Source organism: Lissotriton helveticus, chromosome 6 (assembly GCF_964261635.1).
Source record: "Lissotriton helveticus chromosome 6, aLisHel1.1, whole genome shotgun sequence".
Classification (NCBI taxonomy): Eukaryota; Metazoa; Chordata; class Amphibia; order Caudata; family Salamandridae; genus Lissotriton; species Lissotriton helveticus.
Window position 1 is genome coordinate 1,933,450,505 of NC_136067.1, and position 23,272 is coordinate 1,933,473,776.

Consider the following 23,272-nt stretch of genomic DNA (forward strand, 5'->3'; position numbering starts at 1 on the left):
GTTCTTCTAGCTGTGAAAGGTTTGTGACCCCAGTAAACCTTTTTTTTCATTTGTCCAATAAAGCAGTGGCTTTTATTTGAGCCATGTGAATCTTTGAGACTCTGCCATGCAGTGGTGGAGAAGGATATCTATTTTTTGGAACAGGTGAATGATTCATTAATGCCAAAGGTTAGGTTTGTGAAGCACTTATAGGTTGAATACATTTGTGTTTGGTTTAAGTCTTCCTTTCCTTGCTCAATAAAATACAATTTGTCTTCTCTTTAACGATATTTATGTTCATTGTGTTTGGTGTCTGGTAGAAGAATATCATTATGATTGTTGCTCTTTCTGTCAGTAGTTTAGTTTTTAAGTTGACATTTCTTTTAGACTTGCTCCAAACTACATCTAAGATGTACTTTCACACTAGCATTGGGCCAGTTATTACTTGCTGCAGATGTGCCTTCTGGAAAGACATCTTTCCTGAACTATTTAACATTTTGCCTTGGGGAGTTTAATTCATTATTGTTTGATAGGAATGATGCTGACCATGCCTAACTTTTAATAGAGACCACGAGGAAAGCTAGGAGAAATCTCGAGTGATTCATTATATTATTTTCTTAATCCTATTGGGCTCGTAACAGTAAACCCAGACTGGGGTCTTCTCTTTGTCGGTATCAAATTAGTATCCATGTATTCAAATTTGGAGTCCTTTCCTCCCACTGTTAATTCAACCAGTATCTCCCTATGATCATAAAGACCACCACGGTTTTCGTTGTGTCTGCTGTGCTACTAAATGTTTCTTTTTCTGCTTTTCAAAGCCCCCGCTGATTAACGTTAAGGTATTCCCAATCACCACAAACGATCTTTCATGCTACGGCTGAATTGCAGCAGGTCTGTGTTAGTGGGGGTTCTGCTAATATCTCTGTGAAATATCCTATCCATCAGAGGAGACCTCTCTTTACCTTACAGAGATTGGTGCTCCCTCGACTTTGCTGTTGGGAAGCCGAAGAGCCTCACTGGACGGACTCCCGATCGGAGCCCTGTCTAACTGGATCTCAGTTAATAGCGGAGGTAAGTTTCTTACTAGATTTATGATGGTTGCAGTTAATTCATCCTGGGCTTTTGAAACCGAGGTCAAAAGTAGATCCCAAAGATTATTGAAGGGTTGGTTATTGGACATGTAGAAACATGTTTACTTTTACTGACTACATTGTATGTAACATCTTCAAATTAATTTAATTCTTCTCCGTGGGTTGGGAGGAACCGGGTTTCAAGGTAGCCGATGACTTACTTTAAAAAAAAAAAAAAAAAATTTTTACACTCGGCCAGATAATCGGCATTGAAACACTCATATTTCTGCCAGCAGGTGCTCCACAATGATCCCATCCTATTTTTATGGTTTTGAAGTGGTAGGGTCTGTTTTTCAAAAAATGGAATTAAAATCTGTAATATAAATTATAGTCTCCCTCTCAGTCTAATGAGTTTGCGTCTCTATTCTGTATTGGCCTGTTGTCCCAGGCTCATGCAGCATTAGTGCAGCCATTAACTCACATGTCAGCAAATGCCTTAACCAATTGCATTTTGTACTGTATAATGTATTCTTTCTTTCAGACATACTGGTAGTAGTCTGCCTTGCCATTGCCATATCTAAGGCATTAGAGAAGATGTCTCGGTCCTCAGAACCTTCTCCGGGTTCTAATGTTCCTCTTCCTTCTGCAAACTGGGCTGTGAATTGTGCTGTCATCATCTAGTGTCAATAAACCTCTTGCATCATATTCAGCAATTTAAAGAAGTACATTTGATCAGCAAGGGGTGAATCTTATTAGAGCTCTTTCGGAACAATAAATGTATTTGTGATTTGGCAGAATTAGTTCGTTTATTTAGACCAAGAAGCCATCTTTAGCACTGAAACTTGGTAGAAGTGCCTAGTTCGTTTTCCGGGTTCTTTCTTTTATCAAGATTTGGTGTATTTTCTGTTCACTTTCTTGTACCAGAGAGTACTTGGGTAGACTTTCATATACTAGACTTATCATGCACTGGTAATGTAGTTTCTCTTTTATGAACATTAATGCGTTTAATTTTTCCTTCAAAGACAATTTAACATTATTTATTGAAATGGAAAAAAGAATCCTGGCGAAGAGAACATCCTGCACTAGTCATGACTTAAGACTTAATTTAGAAGGAAGGATGTTGATAACTCACCTGTGGAATACTTCTGTTTCCTCTATGTGCCGCTAGTTCATTAAACTTAAATTGTAGAAGTTAAAGAGAAAAAAAGAGTTGCAATTTTAAATCATCGTCCAGCATTTTACGTGTTTCTTAACTTGGCCTTAGTTTTTTTTCGCACAGGTCCAAATATTATCAGTTTATCTTTCCAGAGCAAAGCTTTAATTTAGATCATTTTCGATAAACAAGCCGTTACAGCCAGATTTCAAATACATCCCTTGTAGTGGTTATGAAAAGAATGATGAGCTTTTTTGGGCCTGTAGCTTTGTACCCCTTAACTGTGATGTCAATTCCGACAGACATTTAGCCCGGTTGTTGTGCTCTTTTAATGCTGTTAGTGTGGATCTGATGCTTAGGAGACTTCATGATTTGGTGGTTATGTTAGAAAGATCTGCTGGCAAGGTGCTCGGGCTGCCTGCCTATTTTTCCATCTGTATGCTGGTGGCAGAGCAGTCTACCCATAACCCGACGAGTGTTCAGAGTCAGAGCCTTCTGTAAATAGGGGGATGGTGTAGGTCTCAAACATAAACACCTGATGAAGATTATATTTTTGCTTTCACCATATTGGATAATCTATTACACTTGGCACTGCCCTTTCTTCTCAGATAGTGCAGCCCTGGTATTGTATTTATTCTTAACAAGATTTGATACACTTTTCCTTCTAAGGAGTTGGTCATGAAATTGATGCTAATGATTACTGTACTTCGAAGACCTTGAAGTAGATTTCAACCGACCAATTGGTCATGGGGATCGCTGTCGCCTATGCATTACATGTTCTTCGCCTTACATTATCTCAGTTTTATATCATGCATTTCATTTTATTTTTCACTGAACGGTCTTTGATTACACGTCGAACCGGTTCCTGACCCTTTGAGAATGCAGATAAGATCCTCGTTTCCCTCCGGTACATTAAGACTTAGGAAGATCTGCTCCATTGACACTTTTTTGATGTATTGATGTTGTATCCTTAAGTATTATGTGGCAGAATTCACTAAATGGATCAAATGTTATTGTGCCTCAACACATGTATTTAGATGTAATTAGATGGATCTTCAAGATCGAAATGATGACAAAGACCACTGGTCTAAATTTCAACATCCAAGTATGAAGGTAGGACTGCAGCGGAAGTAGAGGATTGGCTTGCTGTCTGGATAATCAAACTGTTGTGGGCTTCTGAATGTTGTGACCTCCTGTGCCAAACCTTTCTATCCTTCAAAATTGTTTACTTCATTAATGCAGGCCAGTCCATTACATACACATCTTTAGCTGACATGGCACATTGAAGGTTCTGAAAGCTATTAGTGAGAATTGATTGTTTTGCCAATGATGGTATGACACATGTAAAAGATGTACCCAGTTTCCTCGAAGATCATTCTTGAGTGAAAGCACATTTTGCACTCCATATCAGGCAGGATTAAAAGATCTTGGAATTATGTGCTCTAAAGTGCAGCTGCCAAAGCACGTTTGTCAGTTGGGGGATTACTGCAGTATGTCGACTAACAGGCTCTAACCAGAGCTAAGCCTGCATTGTTAAACTATTCTCAACTGTGCAAATAATGCACACCAAGTAACAGAGTTGCATCATTGTTGAATGTGAGTCAGAATTGGTGATGAAAAAGATGACCTATAAACCCAAAATTTAACTCCAGTCTCTGTTGAAAAAGAGAAGGTTGTTTGTAACTTGACATTAAACTTTTTTTGCAGACTCGCTACAGAAAGCGTTTGATGCCTTTTGCAGGCAGCATTGTATTCTGTACTTAGTCAGCCTTTTTCTATTGTATGACTGTGCTGTCAATTTGCATTTTTGTGCTTGTGATTTGTTGCTTGTTTTTCCTCTCCTGTTTTTGTTCCTCCTCTAGACATTGCTCTTTCACCCTGTTTGTGATTGTTTGCTGTGTTCAATCATTACATAGCTGAAGCGAGGGACCACTTTGTGGAATCAATGTTGTTTCTGCTGTGTGCATATTCCTTTTCTTATTGTATTGCATTGTTTTCAACCACTCCCCTTACTCCCTCCTCATCTTAGCATTTCCTCAGTCTTTTCAGACCGCTCGCTGTTTCTGATGGATTCTTCTAACTATATATTTGCACCTTTAGAATAGCCCTGAAGGCACTAGACTAGATCTGGAGAATTTTCCAGCAATTCTCCTGCATTCTGGTAGATGTAGTGATGCGGCTACTCACTGGCTCCATACCACATCTGAAGTTACTGACCTGAGTTACATATAAGTGTATGCTGACATCAGTTCTTTTCTTTCAGCACCTTCCAACACAGATTTGGCACTCTGCTCGAACATTTTTCAGTCTTCCGACAACAACATAAAACTCTTCACTATATGCTAGCGAATGATGTCTCCACCAAATTCAAGCTGTGCTGTGACTGCAGAAAGCCTATGTCGGTCACAGACATGCAGTAGGTGTGCAATTGGCGCATGGGCTTTAGCCACGACTCAAAGTTGTGTGACCAATGCTCTCTCATGCACCCGAAGGTTATTTGAGCCCAGGCAACAACGCTGTAATTTTCTAAACATAAGAAGCAGTCTCAGCCTTCACAGAGGTCCTGCTCCACCTGGTTCCTGTCACTAGGCTGTGACGTCTTCACTTTCTGCTCAAAATCTTTTTGAAAGTCAAAGTCTGGATGCAAGCACAAAAAAGTGAAGCTACACTCGACCTCATCCTGCCACTTTGGTTCCAAAGACATTGCGCAAGGGTGTGAAGATTTGAGGCACACTAATTTGAGGTCACCTGACATCCCCGGTGAGCCCAACGTCAAGGCTGCCTTTGTTAACTAATCATTGGAGAGCTCGAGGTAGATTTGTCCAGTGGTGTCTGATATTTCACAGTTTGTCCTGCAGCAGGCCACTCTCCTGTCTCCAGCCAGGGTTGATAGTGGTTGATAGCATCACTACTGGGTTATGGGTGGTGTGCAGATGAGAGGCCTCTGGTCTCTGGCAGAGGGCCTGCATCATATAAGCCTACTGGAGCTACGGGCCATCCATGTGACTTTCCTGCCATCTTTCAAGGGGACAAAATAAATATAGAAAACAGTAATGGATGGAATGCATGAATTAATCTCAGCCACTGGTAATCACTCTGGCTGCATCCCATTCAATTATTATTTTGCGCACCATGCCACCACAGTTTGGACCCAGCTATATGCAAATCAGTCTTGACCCTGCTCCAATACAAACAGTCCAACCTAAACTACCAATCCAGGTCCTCCCTGAACGGGAACACAAGCAACCCAGAACCGGTTTTCCCTAGTATCCTTTAAGAGGAGGCTGATGGAAGTTCTTCCAAACAACTCTGTAGCAATGTGATACTGCAGCAAGTAAGGTGAATTGGACTCCTGGGGCCTGTGCCAAGAGGCTTTGATGGGAAATCCTGTATGCCTTTTCACCAGTACCTCTCCCGAGTTCTGAAGAAGATCGAGAACGATCACCATTTGATAACCTCTAACAAACATATCTGTTGAACACTCTTTTGTTTGTTCTGTCAGGAGCCCAGCAGCAGGTTGTTTGTTGACCAATTTGCCCTTTCTATGTTTGCCTGACCAACTTTTCAGTGTTTAAATCACCAGTTGTGATGAAGTTCATTAAAGATTTAACACACATGTTCCATCCCAAACCGTTTATGATGCCCCATTTGGACCATAACATAGGCTTGACACTCCTTGTGTACACATTTTGAGCCTATGCATAGTTGCTCGCTGCGTCTCTTGACTCTGAAAACTCTTCATCGTTGCGATTATATCTCCTCTTCAGTTGAGTGAATTGCAGGGACTTTCAGTGCGACCATCCTACACCACGTTCTTCCTTGACAAATTAGTGCTGAGGACTTGGGCGACCTTTTTCCTCAGGTTCTTACTCCCTTTGAAGTCAGTCAGTCACTTCAAAAACATTCTTTGCTCCCCCTCACTTCCTTGAAAGAGTAGGAAAGGCTCTATCGGGTGATCCTCAAAAGGACTCTGAATTTTTACATTGATCGTGCCAAAGGCCCATCAAGTGGACAGTCATCCATTTGTGGTATTTTCTGGTGCAAAGAAATGTAGTCTATGCAGAAGCAGACTTTGTCGAGGTAGATAGTCCTTTGTATCAAACCCATTCCACTAGAACTGTGTCTGTGTTTGCGACAGGGGTATCTGTTCCCGGTACCTGCCAGGTTGCATCGTGGGTGTCTGTGCATATGTTCACAAAGCACTACTGCTCTGACTGCCAGATCCGGGAGGAAGGACAGTTCCCCTGCTCAGTGTCCCAAGAATGTTTGGTTCAAGTCCACTCCACAGGGTACTGCTTTGTTTGGTATCTTGTGGTGAGAAGTATCCATCAGAGGAACAAGTTACTTACCTTCGGTAATGGTCTTACTGAATACTCTATCTAACCTTAGATTCCTCACTGGCTTCCTTCCTCCTTCTGTGTAATGTCCTCTATTTAACTTACAAAAAAGTGTCAAGTTGGAGATCAACACAATGTCGCTAGCAGTTGTTTTACCCTCCGCGTCTGAGGGTGTAGAAAGGAAAAAGACAAGAAACTAACGTCCGCACGCAGGGGTGGCACTTAGATGTGGCTCTGCTCTACCAATTTCAAGTGCTGTGGACTCAGTATGAAGCCGCATAACGTCGCCAACTCGTGCGTGGGAGCATTGCTGGAAAATTCTCAGGCTCATGTCTGATCCCTGTGAGATATTCAAAAGTTATGGATTCTGCAATTAGATAGAGTATCCATCAGAAAGAGTATTATTGAATTACTGACTCAGGAATGTGTAATCTGGTTTTCTGTAGTAAAGGAAATGGTCCTCTCAGCAGTTGACGCATCAAGACACTGCAAAGTGCGTTTTCTGCCCTGTGATCTTGGGTCCTCAGACACTCTTTCTTGTTATTTCTGCTTTTCGATTCTCACTGTCTCTTCCACCTATTTTACTGTAACCATTCCCCCATGTCCTAGGTGACCCCATGCGTAGCTTGTGTACTATCCTGCTAGCATTCCTAGGAGGTGATGTGGCGTAGTGACTAGAGCTGCCTTCTTTGGAACTCGTGTCCCAGGTTCTAATCCTGACCTTATCTCAGTATTCTGTGATGGTAGGCAGATTACTTGATATTCCCTTGCCTAAATAAATGTGTAACATGATTTACTGCTCTTTTCAAGCGCTTTGCCTTCATGCCAGATTTGCGCTATACAAAAGGCTAGTGAATTTTAATAGAAGCGGGTGCTACAAGTGCTTGTACAGCTGGAAGTACTGCAGGACTCCCTGGGAGGGTTAAAGGCCACCTCTTGTTCTCTTGGATATCTCCTTCATTGGGATCACACAGGGTAGCATTTTGTGAATGGAAACACATGGCTCTCAGGGCAGGTCTATGATCCTAAAAATTGTATCAGGTTGTCTTCTATCTTATATTGCATACCATGTCATTTGTTACAGTATGATAGTTTTAATTAACAATTCCAGTATTTTTTCCAGTGCCTGCCATGTCACTTGTTGCCGCTTTAACTCAATTGCTTGTGCACAGACTTCTGTTCTCAAGGTACTGAGTTCGTCCCCACATTGGACTTGGGACAGTTGTGGCACATGATTTTTTCAACAGCTTTTGTCACAATAACTGTCAGCTCACCTGAGATGCAAACACTTGATTAATTATGTTTTGTTCTTTGCCTCTGGTGCTTGTGAAAGATTAATACCCTGAAAATTGCCATTGACTACATGTAGTAAGTGTGTGACGTGACTGTTACGCGGTTATTCTTAGCTTGTATTCATGCACATTCGTTTTTACTCAGTTGTATATGTTCAAGTGCTTCACGTACCCTACGAGCGGTGAGCATAGATTCCGAAAGCAGTTTATTCACTCACTGTTGGGATCACAGCCGGCTAGTTGCAGAGCATTTGAATCACTCAAACAATGCAACTTCGAGCAACAACAAATGTGTGTGTATATCAGTTAATCAAACAGGGGATTATAAGCCCACTACTCACCCATGAGGGTCTCAAGGTGCTGGAGGGGTGCAGCAGGTCCGATTCAGTCGAAGAGCCAGGTCTTCAGCGCCTTCCTGAAGGTGTTCAGGGAGGGGGCCTGTCTGATGTCAGTGGGGCGCTCATTCCAGGTCTTGGCTGCCAAGTAGGAGAAGGATCTACCCCCTGCTCTGGCTCTGCGGATGTGCAGGGTTTTGGCGAGGAGGAGGTTGGTGGAGCGGAGGTCTCATTTGGGTACGTGGAGGGTGACTCTGTCATTGAGGTATTAGGGTCCGGTGTTGTGTAGGCATTTGTAGGCATAAGTGAGTATCTTGAAGGTGACTCTTTTCTCGACGGGGAGCCAGTGGAGCTGGTGTAGGTGTTGGCTGATGTGTTTGTGTTGAGGGATCTCCAGAATGAGTCTAGCGGCGGTATTCCGGATAGTCTGGTGCCTGCGTAGTAGAGACTTGTTGATTCCGGCGTAGAGGGCTTTTCTGTAGTCAAGTCTGCTGATAAGGGCGTGGGTGACTGTCTTCCTTGTCTTGAGGGGGGAGATCCACTTGAAGGGTTTACGGAGGATGTGGAGGGTATTGAAGCAGCTGGAGGTGACAGACTTGACCTGGCGATTCATGCAGAGGGAGTACGGTCCTGAGGTTCTTGGCGTGATCTGTGTGGGTAGGAGGGGTACTGAGGGCAGTGGGCCACCAGGTGTTAATTCATGCTGAGGGGGTGGTTCCGAGGGCGAGGACTTCTGTCTTCTCCGAGTTGAGGTTCAGGCAGCTGATGTTCATCCATGCTGCGATGTCCTGTGTTCCTTCCTGTAAGTGGAGTCTGGTGGTGTTGGGGTCCTTGGTGAGGGAGAGGATTAGTTGGGTGCCGTCGGCGTAGGAGATTAGACTGAAGCCGTGCTGTTGGACGATGGCAGCAAGGGGGGGCATGTAAATGTTGAAGAGGGTTGGGCTGAGTGAAGATCCCTGAGGGACTCCGCAGTTGATTTCCGTGGGTTCAGAGAGGAAGGGTGGCAGTCTGATCCTTTGGCTCCTGCCGGTGAGGAAAGATCTGATCCAGTCGAGGGCAGTGCCTTGAATGCCGGCGTCGTGTAGTCTTGCTGTTAGAGTGCGGTGGGACACGGTGTCAAAGGCTGCCAACAGGTCTAGTAGGATCAAGGCTGCGGTGTGGCCTTGGTTGAGGTGGGTGCGGATGTCGTCGGTGGCGGCGAGTAGGGCAGTTTCGTTGCTGTGGCTGCTTCGGAATCCAGATTGGGAAGGGTCAAGGATGGCGTTTACTTCGATAACCTTGTCAGCTCTGCGTTGTCGATCTTCTCTGCGACTTTCGCTGCGAAAGGGAGGAGCGCTATGGGCCGGTAGTTCTTGAGGTCGGTCGGGTCTGCTGAGGGCTTTTTGAGCAGAGGCCCGATTTCTGCACGTTTCCAGTCGTCAAAGAAGGAGCCGGTTTCGAAGGTGGTATTGATGGTCAGTTGTAATATGGGTCGATGGTGGTGGCGGTTTTGTGGTATATGTGGGGTGAGCAGGGGTCAGTAGGGGCCCGAGTGGATGTCCTTCATTGTTGCAGCGGTCTCCTCGGACGTGATCGGAGTCCAGGCGGAGTTGGTGGTCTTGCAGGTGTTGCTGCAGGGAGGGGTGACTGTGGGGGCGGGTGTGTGGTCGCTGAAGTTGCTGTAGAGGTTCTTAATCTTCAGGTGAAAATAGGAGTCGAGCTTGTCGCAGAAGTCCTGGGAGGGGGTGATGTCCGTTGTTTTGCTACGGGGCTTGGTGAATTCCTGGATGATGCTGAAAAGGTTATTGGAGTTGCTGCAGTAGGCGAGGGTCCTGTTGTGGATGAAGGATATTTTGGTGGCTCTGATGCGTTGGTGGTAATCTGACATGGTTTCCTTGTAGGCGGGGTAGTTTTCTAAAGGTGCGTCTGGCTTCTTGGAGCTCGGTGGTGAACCAGGCGGATTTCATGGGGTGGTGTTTGTCGGGGTTGTGCAGCGGGGTAGCTTGGCAATCCAAGTGTGGTGTTCCATGGCTGCGTGGTTGGCGTCCGTTGCCATTGAGGGTGGAGTTGAGTTGTTCCTCTGTGACTCTGCTCCTACGCTGGGGCGCGGGCGGGTTCGGGTGGCTTGGATTTGTTGACAAGAAAGTGTACGCTGTGATGGTCAGTCCAGGGGGGCTCTGTGGTGTGGCTGAAGTGAATGCTGCTGCCTCCCGTGAAGATGAGGTCGAGAGTGTGTCCTGCCTTGTGAGTCGGTGTGATGACCAGCTGTTTCAGCCCGATGTTGGCGAGGTTGTTGCGGAGGGCTGTGGAGTTGGGGGTCGCTGAGGTTGTCAAGGTGGAAGTTCAGGTCTCATAAGTATGTAGTCCATGGTGGTGATGGCGTGGGCTGCGATGAGGTCAGTGAAGAGAACTCAGGGGCCGGGGGGTCTGTAGGCGAGGGTGCCACGGAGTTAGGACTGGTCTGGACCTGTAAGTGTAGGTGTTCGGCGGCGGGGAAGTTGTGGTTGGATGTGGTGAGACGCAGGGAGTTTTTGTGTACAATGGCGATGCCTCCTCCCGGGTGGTTGGGGCGGACCTTTCTCTGGATCTTGTACCCATCCGGTATGGCGATGTCTGGGGCCGAGGATGCGTTGGTCCAGGTTTCCGTGAAGAAGGCGATGTCGGGTGAAAGCGAGTTGAGGAGGTTCCAGATTTCCGTGGTGTGTCTGTGCATTGAGTGCACGTTGAGTATGATTCATCTGAGGGCGTCGGTGGTGTTGGTCTTGGTGGTGTTGGTGTCCGGGGTGGTGGTTAAGGTCTGGCGGCAGCTGTAGCAGGAGACCTGCCCGTGGGTCGTGCTCGGCATGGCTAGCTGGCAGTTGTTGTGCCACCCGGGGCTGAGTGCGAGGAGGGTGGAGGAGACATAGCAGTGGATGGTGGGATATCCAAGGTTCCTGGCGCTGGTCGCGGACGGGCGCAGACGGGTTTGCCTTAGGGGCGCCATTGAGTAGGGACAGGGGGAGGGACATGCAGCAGGGAGGTGGGAGTAGGAAAGGTCAGGGGGGGGTCGCAGGGGCAGAGGACACAGCGGGAAAAAGACAGTCCCAAGAATATGACCTAGCGCCACAGGAAGCTGATTTAAAATTAAGCACAAGGTACAGGGAACGAAATAACAGACAAAATGGGTACAAGGCACAAAGAACGAAGTAACAACAAAATGGGCACAATGTACAAAAAACGAAATAACAATATGTGCTAAGAATAACCGTGTGACAGTCACATCACACACTTAGTACACTACAAGGGTCTGTGGGGGCAGTGTGCCTCTGAAACCTTACACCACAAAACATTACACATTAGTGGATCGGTCAGTAGCGTGCGTAGCACGGCAAGTTAGCGAGTTTTGGGGGTGGCGGCCCTCCCCCTTCTCTTACATGTGCAGGAATTGCCAGCGCCCCCTCCAAGCCCCTGTGGCCCCCTAATAAATCCCATTCCTACTCCCCCCACCCTCCCCCAGTGGCGACAAAGGCAGGGTCTGCCATGGGCAGGAAAAGTGTTTAGCAACTCCACTGGGTTCGGGGAAGGTGTTAAACCTCAATTTCTCGAGACAATGTGTCCTGAGACAAGAGACAAATCAGAATATCTAAAATACAGTTAAGTAAGAAAGATGTTACTCAATAAGTGTGTTCTAGAGCGTAATTAGAAATATAAAACATACATATATATATATTACAAAAATTCAAAGATACATAGTGTGAGTGCCTAAAGTCATTGCCATGACGGCTTTCAGCAATAGGACAAATCAGAAATGAGTAAGTAAAACTAGAAGTAGTCTCAGTCCCAATGAGTAGCAAAATCAGTAAGAAATCGGACGGTATTCCCAGTAGCATAGAAGTCATCTGGCTCACCCCCAACTTCGAGGTTTTATATAGGAAATCTCTCATTGAACAGAATGGAAAGTGCAGATTCATCAGGGTATGAGCAGAAGAAACTTCACTTCACTTTGATAACTTTATTTCGGTCGGAGACCATAAAAGTGCAATAAAATATATACAAGCACAATAATAAAACATAAATACATTGGAATTAAAAAGTTATTAAACTCTGGTTATCAAAGGAAATAGTAGAGAATAAAAGCAACAATCCGTTATTTCTTGTAGATAAAAATTGTTCTTCTCCGCCACATGCCTAATAGAAACCGGGAGACGGCAAAAACAATGGGAGGGGCAGTGTCATAAGTTAGCACTCTACAAGCGTGTGCACAGTGTCGGAAACCAAGATTTTTGCATAATGGGATGATCCAGCATTTTCGAATTTCACTATATGCTGGACAGAAGAAAAGGATATGTACAAGGTCTTCTCTGGCATAATTACTGGCAGGGCAGTTGGCATTTGTCGTTTTTGCCCATCTGGATGTCAGTGCCCCTACCGGTAAAGAGCCATGCCTCAATTGGATGTACAGTTTTCTTGCTAGTGGAGGCTGCACCATGTCCAGAAGCACCTCCGTCCTGTATTCAACTTTTATTGTAAGGAACTCAGTTGACAGTCTGCCCAGGGAGGTAGAACAATGTAACAGTTTAAGATTGTACGATTTTATAGCTGCCACCAGTACAGTCCTTTGCATCCTCATACAGCTGTCCTCTGGTGTGTCCCACAGTTGGGAAGGCCAATTTGATAAAAGAGAGTCTTGACATGTACCAGCCAAGGTATATTCTTGCTCTTTAGCTGTCCCCAGATAGTGTTAAATTCTGCTCTAAAGGGTTCAAGCTCCGGGACAGACCAGAGCCTTCTCCAATAGAGCAGGGGACGTGCAGCCACCAAGTCAGAGATAGGTTCCAGACCCAGGTCCAAACGTAATGGTAGGAGAGGTGTGCTTTGTGGGAGACCAAACAGATGTCGCATAAAGGACTGCTCTACTTTCATTAAGTTACATGCATTAGTATGTCCCCAGAGTTCGGCAGCATACAAAGCAGCAGACCTAACCTGTGTTCTGTATATCTCTAGGGCAGGGGTAGCCGATTTAAAGGTTGAGGCGTTATGGAATCTACCTACACCACCCATGATCTGAGCAAGTCTCAGAGAGGATTTAGAGGCTTGCTGGTCCCATGTAAAATGCTCAGTCAGAGTCACCCCCAGGTATATAAAGGTCTTCACTCGCTCAAGTGGGGTTCCACTCAGAGTGGGGTTTGGACGGGTGTGCCTCGGGGGGGTTGAAGATCATGAACTTGGTTTTCTCCAAGTTGATCTCCAATCCCCGCGAGGCACAAAAGGAGACAAAGCCGTCCAAAACCCGCTGGATGCCCGATGATGTCCGCGACAACAACAAGGTGTCGTCCGCGAACATCAGAGCGGGCACCCTACCAGTAGCCAGGCGTGGGGCATCGTTGTCCCTGACACAATTGAGTCTATCTATCAGGCCATTAACATACAAACTGAAGAGTGTAGGTGCCAGTACTCAACCCTGGCGTACGCCCCGAGTAACAGGGAAGCGGTCAGATAATTCCCCGTTTTTCCCACACCTCACCTGGGCATAATTCCCGGTATGAAGTCGAATTAGGGCATCTAATAGGTAAGGAGGGAGACCAAGTTCCTTCAACACCGTCCAGAGTCTCTCCCTAGGAACCAGATCGAATGCGGCCCGCAGGTCCACAAAAACAAGGTAGAGGCTGCCACCCTCTACTCCTGCAGTTTTCCAGTATAGGACCTGCAGGCGAAAGATCTGGTCCAAAGTCGAGACCCCTGACCTGAATCCGGCTTGAAGGGTGGTCAAAGTTTTATTTTCCTCCATCCAGCCCAGTAATCTCTCCAGTAGAATTCGGCCCATCAACTTCTGAGTCGTATCGAGTAAACTAATTGGTCTATAGTTTGATGGGGCCAGTGGGCAGCCCTTTTTAAAAATTGGAACAATCTCAGCTCCCAGCCAGGTCTCAGGTACTGGAGAACCCTGTAAGACAGCATTAAACAGAACCATCAGGTATGGGGCCCAAATTTTTGGCTGGGAACGAAAAAGATCTCCAGGGAACTTGTCCAGACCCGGAGCCTTATTCGGGAGCAGTTTCTCAATTGCCAATTCAACTTCCCTGAGTGTAATATGGACTAAGCTGTTAGTGGGAGACCTATTATGGGCATCCTGACTCACTATAGAGAGACCAGGGACCAAGGCCCCCGGCAGTCTACACTCATGCGGGGGGTCTGGGGCCGTAGGAATCTCAGGAGCTCGGTTGGGGCTATAATTTTGACAGGGGAAAGTCCCTGAGCCCGGGGCCCCCAGCAGTCGACACTTGTGCAGGAGGTCCCGGGCCGCACAGGTGCGAGGAACCGAGAACCCATGACCCAAGGCCCCCGGCAGTCTACACTCGTGCGGGGGGTCTGGGGCCGTAGGAATCTCGGGAGCTCGGTTGGGGCTATGATTTTGACAGGGGAAAGTCCCTGAGCCCGGGGCCCCCAGCAGTCGACACTCGTGCAGGAGGTCCCGGACCGTGCGGGTGCGAGGAACCGAGAACCCAGGAACCAAGGCCCCGGCAGTCTACACTCATGCGGGGGGTCTGGGGCCGTAGGGATCTCGGGAGCTCGGTTGGGGCTATGATTTTGACAGGGAGAAGACCCAGAGCCCGGGGCCCCCAGCAGTCGACACTCGTGCAGGAGGTCCCGGGCCGTACAGGTGCATGAAATCGAGCTCCCGGGCCCGGGGCCCCCGGCAGTCTACTCTCGTGCCGGAGGTCCCAGGGCGCACAGGCTCGAGGGTCCAGAACCGGTTGTGGCAGCCTATCCTGGCTCTTACACCCAGTTTCCTCCATCTCAGGACTTGTGTATAGTGACTTGAAGTGTGCCTCCCACACTATTGGAGCAATATTCGAGACCCCAGCATTTCTCTCGCCTGCCGCTGAAGAGGTAACGATTAACCAGAAGGTCTTGGAATCTTTTAGGAGTAATGCCTGTCTCAGTTCATCCCACCTAGATTCCTCCCACTCGCTCTTTGCTCTAGAGAGCACCTTCTTATACAGCAATCTGGATTCTCGAATTTTAAGGGTATCTCTAGATTTAATTGCCTTGAGAAGGGCTTTCTTTGAGTTTTTACAAGCGTGGTTATGCCAGGGGTGTGTTTTATTTCGACGCGACTTAGTCCCACTGACCGGATAGAATACATCCCCTAGACTCTCAACCAAGTTTCGGTGGGTCTCTATGATCTGCCCATGGGAGATGGAATTGCCCATATCGCTAATTAGTGGGATAGCTATCTGATAGATTTTTGCGAGACGGGTAGGAGAGTCTAGGCAGGAAGGCCATTTAACTCTTCTCCTATTATTAGATATGATGTGTGGGAGGATTGTCAGGCTGGAGCTAGAGTCAGGGTTAGTTAATCCAAATGCGCCGGGTTTAAGCGTTAGGACCAGCGCATTATGGTCACTATCGTTCCTAGGAACAACCCCAAAATCTTTGAACTTGTCCCAGTGTTTTGCTTCCAGCATAAGGTAGTCAATGGTGGAGCTACGGTTTATCCTATTATATGTGGGCTGGCCGGAACCTTCGTTATTTCCCCTTCCGTTGCATGCCCGCAGAGACATTGCAAGGGTCAAGGCTTTGATTTGTAATACTAGCGAGGTCCATGCCTTAACTGGAGTGATTCTTGGGGCTGGAATGTGCCAGAGCAGGTCGACCTCATCCTCCTCACACAACTCGGATCCACCCAATGGTTCAAACTGGCAATTCAGGTCGCCACCAAGAATATTCGGAATTGTGGGGTCAAGTGTCTGGAGAAAGTAATCGAGTGACTTGATAGTACTCGATTCTTTTCCATTCACAGTAGCCCTGGAGTAGATATTGATAATAGCCAGTGTAGATTTACCAACAGATGTTAACAACACACATTGGATATCTGGGGAGTCTGTGTCCACTTGTGTGGCCTGCACACCTAAGTGTATACCTACCCATATGGCAAGACCACCTGAAGGGCGGCCTTTCCCCCCAGTAACTGCAGGAATGTCATAGCTTGCAAAGCCTGGACTGGCGCTCACCTCAAAGGACCAGGTTTCTTGCATCAAGCAGATATCGTGTGTGGTCATAAAAGAGGACCACTCTGGTACAAGTAGCTTGCTCTTTAAGCCTGCCACATTCCACGAGAGGATTTTTATATTCCCTTCCGTAACCTTTAATTTGTCCCTCTCTTCCCCTGGTTCTCTAGGTAATACCTGGTCCGGGCTCTGTTCTGCCCTTGTCTCCTCCCGCTCTGATACATAAAAACAGGGGTCCTCACAACTAACTGGGGATAGTGACTTTTCCTCTATTGCATCACCCTCATCTAAATTACCCTCATTATGTTCTTGTAGGGGCAAACCAATCTGGGTGAGTCAGTCCACCTCCTCGAGGACACTAAACCTGTTCCAATGGGCTTGTAATGGGTAGATCGAGGTGGGTGGAAGAAAACCCTCCCTAGAAGGCTGCCAGTGGAGAATCTTGTTCGGGTGGGAGAGATGATTTCTCAAATACTGTGGTCCCCTTTGATAAGTTGATTTATGGGTTGGAGTAGGATAGAAATAGGACACGTGTAGAAGAAAGATTTGGGACTCTCTGTGGAAAGAAGTTCTACAGATGTGGTCAACAGCAGAGGGATCCCTAAAATTAATTGTTTCAACGTCCCCTGCCACAGTTTTGGGACTTCTTCCAATCCATTCTACTCTTCTCACTGCCAATATATGGCCCGAAATGCTAGGAGGTAAGGGTCTGTTTAAATTCAGCCACTGTATGCACTTGTTGTATAAGTCTACCTCCTGTTCTCTCTTCCCCTCGCTAAGGGGCGGAACACCCGCTAGGGCAACTACAAATGGTTGTGCTTCTGGGGGCAAGTTTATTGACTGCAATCGGTTGGAAGTTGCCGTAAATGGGGGAGGTCTCAATGTTGGCGCAGCATTTTTTGGTGCCGTATTTTTACCCTCCTTAAGATGTTGACTAGATTTGACAGTTTGGCCCACAGCGGGAGATGTGGTAGGACCTACTGGGTTGGCTACAGATGTAGGAGGAGGTGCGGGATTTGTGAGCTTGGCAGCAATAGTTACTGGTCCTAATTTTTTGTTAGATGCCACTGGAACAGCGGACTTAGCTGCTTCAGAACAGGGTGCCTTTGTAGGGGCACCGGTTGAGGCAGGAGGTGCCAAATTACCTTGGGAGTTTTGTGGCTTCGTTGTCCCTGTAGTCCTATTATTTAACATTGAGGATAGTCTATCCAGTTTTGAGATCAGAGGTTTGATGTGGGAAGCGATAATTTGCTCTAAACTATTCTGAAGGTCCGTCACCATATTGGTGACCCAGCATGGTATCCCTGTAGTTGGATGCCGGGAGTGTTCGGATGGAGTTACTAAATTATGGTTAGGCTGTTTCTTAGTCCCATGATTCTTCGGAAAACTATCCTTTTTTTCTTGGAGCCCACCCTACCAAATTTGGATTTTGCCACAGGAGAAGGGCAAGTCAAAATACAAGGTTGATCGTTGTTAAAGTTAATAGAGGACTCAACCGGGGCCGGTGGTAAATCATCAACCACTGAGGTCTCAGCCGGAATCTGTGCACAGGGGAGCTCGGCATAGGTGGATGTTAGATATGAGTCCAGGATCGTGGGATCGATGGTAATGACCGAGCAATCTTCTACATGGTCTTTAGAGCTTATTGTGGGTGGGAAAGATAGTCTTCTTTCGGTATTTTCAATTGCGTTGGCAACCACCCCTATGGTTTGTTGCAGCATTTTATCAATGGCCATCAGTGTTGGGAGGGATTGCGGCATTGTGGCCTGAAGTCTGGTATTTGGGCGAGAAGCAGTTGTTTTAGATTTCTTGCCCTGGATACTCATTTTGCTTGGGGGGGGTTCTCCCTTAAATAACGGTAAGGTGCAGGAGAAAGTACTTGGGGAAGCAAATAGTCCCGCAAAAAAGGAAATGTATCGCTCACACTCTTAAGGGAGACAGCTGGCTCAATAACCCACAGCAAAAAATACGGGGAGGAGCAAATAACAGTACCTTAATATTGAGTTCCAAGAGCTTTCAGGATTGAATACCGCTGGTAAGGGGGGTGGCCCGTCCCGTCCCCTGTTGCCCACTGAGGGCCACAGAGGGCCCGCCCTTGTCCCGGGCTTCTCCCGGCTGCTCCCGCGCGCGACTCCTGTTTAGGCGCCTCCGGGCGCGTGGATGACGTCGCTCTCGCGCCTGCAGCCTGGGGCAGCTGGGTCATGTAGTGTAACCCAGCAGCGGCGGCGGTCAGCGCGAGCGGTCAGAACAGGGTCCCCCAGGTGTTGCTGGCTGTTGGCGTGGATAGCGCTGGAATGCCGTTTCCCTCACGGCGCTGATAGGATTAACTGCTGCCTACAACATTGCACCTGAATCACAATATTTAGCTACATTTAGGTTAACCTCTCACACCTGAAAGCCAGAAGAAACACATTTCCAACAAATCAGAACTGTGAACTAGTAAGCGTCATACAGTCTTACCACATGTGATTTGAGTGTAGATTATTCCGATGTCCTCTTTGTAGTGAAAGAAGATCGGAGCCGTGATTTAGGTTGACTTATTTACAACAAGGGGTGGTGATGGACAGAGTCTCTGAATTAAGCAGAGTACTCTCACCCAGTCAAGAGATCAGGGCTAGATCCAACACCGTTTTTTAGCTCATTGCACCATCCCAGTTTCAGAACCTGGCTGTATGCAAATTAGTCTGTCCCTGGCCCAGTGCATCGTGGGAACAGGGCAGGCCAGACTACAAAAGCCAATTCTTACACTGGGAAGGAAACAAGCTTCCGGGGACCGGTTTCTGCCATTTCAGGCGTCTTCGGTGATTTAGGTTGACAACATTTTAATAAAATGGAGAACTTCCAGCCACAGCAGAACAGTGTGAATCCAACCCAGCAATTGTCTTCACATTTTCTCTTTAACAATAAATATTCTATAAGTAACAGAGCATCTTTACATGAGGCAGGGGCTATTTCAGACCATCCCATTTAATAAGAAACATAATAACAATACCACGTTATTATTCTGCACATTGTTAATAACGCACAACTAATATTAAATGCACAAAAACCTCTTCAGGTCAGCGGTTTCTAATGGGCTGAATAGTATTTTTCCTCTATCATTGTTTATAAATGTATTGCCATGACAATGAGATTGCTGTGGGCTTCGTGCACGATGACAGTTGTCTGCTTGTGTGGGAAAGAAGCTGAATGCTCTTGTGCTTTCCTTGTGTAGCCAGACAAAACCAGTTGGCATTGCCAATGCTTGTTGATGGTTGATTTGTCATGAAGCCTTTGATGCCAGAGATGTCATTAACCTAGAAATGCCTAATATAAAAACATTACAGCTCTTTTTCATGAATCATTTTAATAGTTTTCTTTTTGTAGTTTTGGAGCATTAGCTCTTTACATGTTAAGACTAATCTGAATTATTTGTATGAAAAGGCTTTAAAACAGTCATCAGTTGTGTGACAGCTGGTAACTTATTGTCCTTTGATTACTTAGCACTTGCTGGTTCAAAGGATTCACAGATCTAACACTTGTATTTTTTTTCCTAGCCTCCTCTGAATGCACAGATGTTGGCACAGCGCCAGCGAGAAATTTACAGTCAGCAACACAGACAGAAACAACTTATGCATCAGAGAGCCATTTTAATGCGGCAACAAAGCTTTGGCAACACCCTCCCTACCTCTGGTGGGCTACCTATGACGATGGGGGCTGCCCGCCTGCCTCAGGGTACACCCCAACAGTTTCCCTACCCTCCTAGCTATGGTACGAATACAGGAAATCCACCTGCCTCGACAAGCCCATTCTCACCACTGTCTCCAAACTCCGAGGTGGCACTGGCCAATCGCAGCGGCATCGTGAACAGAGGGATGATGGGAAGCGTTGGAGGACAATTTGGTGCTGGGATGAATCCTCAGATTCAACAAAATGTCTTCCAATTTTCAGGACCAGGTATGTGGCTCAGAAAAGGTCCCTCATGGAAACAGGAGAGTGCATGCTAGCGTAGAAAAACAATGACTTTAGAAATGTAGTGCCACTTATTTGTAAATAGTATTTCTAATTTTTGGAGCCGTCAGTAAATTGAGTGCACCTTTCGAATTCTTTTACCTGCACATCCATTGGAAAGGTTTACTAGTGTTCAGAGGCAATAGCTTATCATACAGAATGACCTATATACACTTTGCCACGCTGGTGAGTGACGTTTTTTGGAGATGGTCCTTTCTCCAAATAACACATTTTGTCCATTGTCCGCCACTGAAGAATGTTTTTTGTATAATAAAGTTACAATAATGTTAATTGGTTGCTATATAGTTCTTCCTGCTGCATTTTTACTTTTAAAACTCAGTAAATAAATTGTACCCAAATTAATAGTTTACCTACAATGGAAGGAAATAATGCAACATTTTCCTTCCCGCATTCCAACCCATGACACTCACGTCAAAGTAGATGTCAGCAACAGGTATCAACACAGACCACTGGTCAGAAGGCAGACAGGGCACTCACTCTGAACTAGATAATCAGTAGTTCCACCATTATTAGCTCGGATGTAAATCCATCTAGTCTTACTCCACCTCACAATACCCTTCTCATTGAGATAGACACTGACATTGCCATACACCATTCCCGACTTCAGCTGAGCCTCACCTTAAATATACAATTAACGATTAAGAAATGTCCAATTCTGACCAAACTACCTAACATATAACTTCAGCGTGACAATGTGTATTCCTACTTAATGTCGATTTTAGATCTATGCTCTTCTTTTCCACAGTGTGTACCCCCTTTGTAGTTTGCTACATACCCGTTTATGGTACTACTCTCCTTGATTCATTTGTTTGTGAATTTCGCGATTATTTGTCTGTACTTATGCATGTATTCCTTTTGTGTAATCCTTTCCTGTTGGCGATATTGGATTCATGTCCTTCCTTCCTTCCTTTGTAAAGCGTTCTGATATCCTTCGGGATCTTGTTCACGCTATATAAAACTTTATACATAAATAAATAAATAATCAGGTGTCAATAAGAAGTCTCACTTGTATTGAAGGCAGGTTTCGATAAATGGTCTAGCTAAAGAAGCCACAGGAACCAGCTTTTGTGCAGTATTTGGGAGACATGTCTACTTTGGTAGGTAAAGAGTAAAATAAACGTTTCTTGTCTTCTACTTTACAGGAGTGGGTCAGCAAGGCGACCCTGCTTTCAGTTCTTCTCTCAGCCCAACAAGTCCTTTGCTGTCACCTCGCATTACTCCATCACAGAGCCCCATGCTCCAGCAGACTCCAACCACTCCAGGGTACCAGTCACCAGAAATGAAGCCCTGGCAGCAAACCTCAATGGGAAGTAACAGGTATGCACACCCTGAAGACAACACACTCCTAGTGCTCTCAACCTGATTGTTGCAAGGCTTCCATGACAGAAGGTTTGCAGGGCAAATCCTGGCAGCAATGTAGCTTCTAAATTGCATATTGGAATAAGTGGCCAAAGCATTACATTCTTTAATAATTTCGCCATACTTAAGGAAAGACACCTTCATATTATGTGGAGTAGACATCTTTTTCACGTTTTAGTCATGTCAAAAAATAACCCATAAACGACCAGTGCTCTTATGCGATCAGCGCTATTCACCATGCCACATTTCAGGGAGTTAGTTTCAGATATAAAGCTCTGTATGTGAAAAGGTTTTGGATGTTTAAAACCTTCATGGATTCTAACAACTATATGTTTGTTGTAAACAAGTGCAACATTCTTTTCATCTTCCATATTTGACACATAATTAGTGTAACTCCTTTCACCAATTCATGAATACCGATGGAGTTGTTTCTACATAACAAGCGCCGCTTGCAGACATACAGGGTACAGATTTGTTATTTGTGATCAGATGTATTCTCACACAAAGAGCATTGTACTAAGAGTGGAATTACTCTGCTTTGTATGAACTTGTTTACTAAATCACATGCTTCATATGTGAAGAATATATAGGTAACTGAATGTGCTGATCCCTAGATCACTTCATTCTTTAACATTAGATCTTTGATAGATTCACATGCTTAAATATTCCCATTACATAGCAGTGTACATACACTTTGCATACACATTGCAAAACAGCCACATATTACATAATGCAGGTTATCCAGTCACCTTACAGTTGCAGAGAATGAACTGCTCACGTTCTTTGGACAGCCACCATTTGCAGGCAATAAGCATTTTTTTCTGTAATCGGCTGACTGAGCCCTCTATCCAGATGCTTGACACCCCTTCCATGGCTTAAGCCTTACCCCAGTATTGGAACTTTCATAGATTCCCATGCTTTTTTTTTTTTTTTTTTTTTATAAAACCTTTATTGGATAATATAAGCAAACAAATACGGGCCTACAACCCACCGGCCGGCCTCGCAATCGATTAAAGCACATTAGCGAGCAATTGGGCAACTCAGCAGCATATCAAAGCAAACACGATTAATCCAAGTTACACTGTAATTTGTTGCGCTGCCGAGAAGTAGGAGAAGTGAAGGTTTAGTTTTAAAGTTTTTTAAAAGTATAGCCAAAGTAGTAGGAGCCAAGAAGGAGCAAATTCTTAACAATCCGTACCAGGACCGAAATGGACAACAGCATTCAGAAAGATTAACAAACATTATCTATTAAACAAAAGGCTGGAGGCGAGTAGCACAGGAGAGAAGACGCGCAAACATTATGATACACCCCAGCCACTACCCACCTCGCACCCATCCACCCCTTGACCCAAAGAAATAGGAGAAGAAAAAAAATAGAAGAAGAAGAAGAAAAATAAGGCCCATAGTAACTGAAACGAACAAAGAAAGAACACCCCCCCCCAACACGCATGCAGAGGCTACGGCCTACCCCCCCCCCTAGCAGTGTGTCTGTCGCCCCAAGATTACCCGAAATTTAGGAGCAAGAGAAAGAAGGAAAAGAAATCACAAAAGACCGGAGGAGGGCCAGGAAAATAACCAAAACAATCAGTACTTTTACCCTCGGCCATCCATCCCCGGACCCCGAACCAGCACCAGACCAACATGTATCTCCCACTATTGTCCATTACAGTCCCAGCAATGCACAAAACCGGATGCAGCAAAAAGGGAGAAACATCCTCAACCTTGTCCCTTTCGATCCAGTACGCCGACGGAGTACAGTTCTAAAG

General features: G+C 45.8%; 1 protein-coding gene across 6 annotated transcripts in view; it reads left to right on the top strand.

Moving 5' to 3' along the window:
- The window catches only part of NCOA1 (nuclear receptor coactivator 1), a 986,743-nt gene that overhangs the window by 918,775 nt on the left and 44,696 nt on the right, over nt 1–23,272 (top strand). For 5 of the 6 annotated variants that reach the window (XM_078649914.1, XM_078649916.1, XM_078649917.1 and 2 more), the window contains 3 exons: nt 949–1,050; nt 19,673–20,072; nt 21,290–21,464. In XM_078649914.1, coding sequence (XP_078506040.1) covers nt 949–1,050; nt 19,673–20,072; nt 21,290–21,464 — 677 coding nt within the window. The remainder of the gene's footprint in view (nt 1–948; nt 1,051–19,672; nt 20,073–21,289; nt 21,465–23,272) is intronic. The other variant, XM_078649919.1, reaches the window with a different exon arrangement.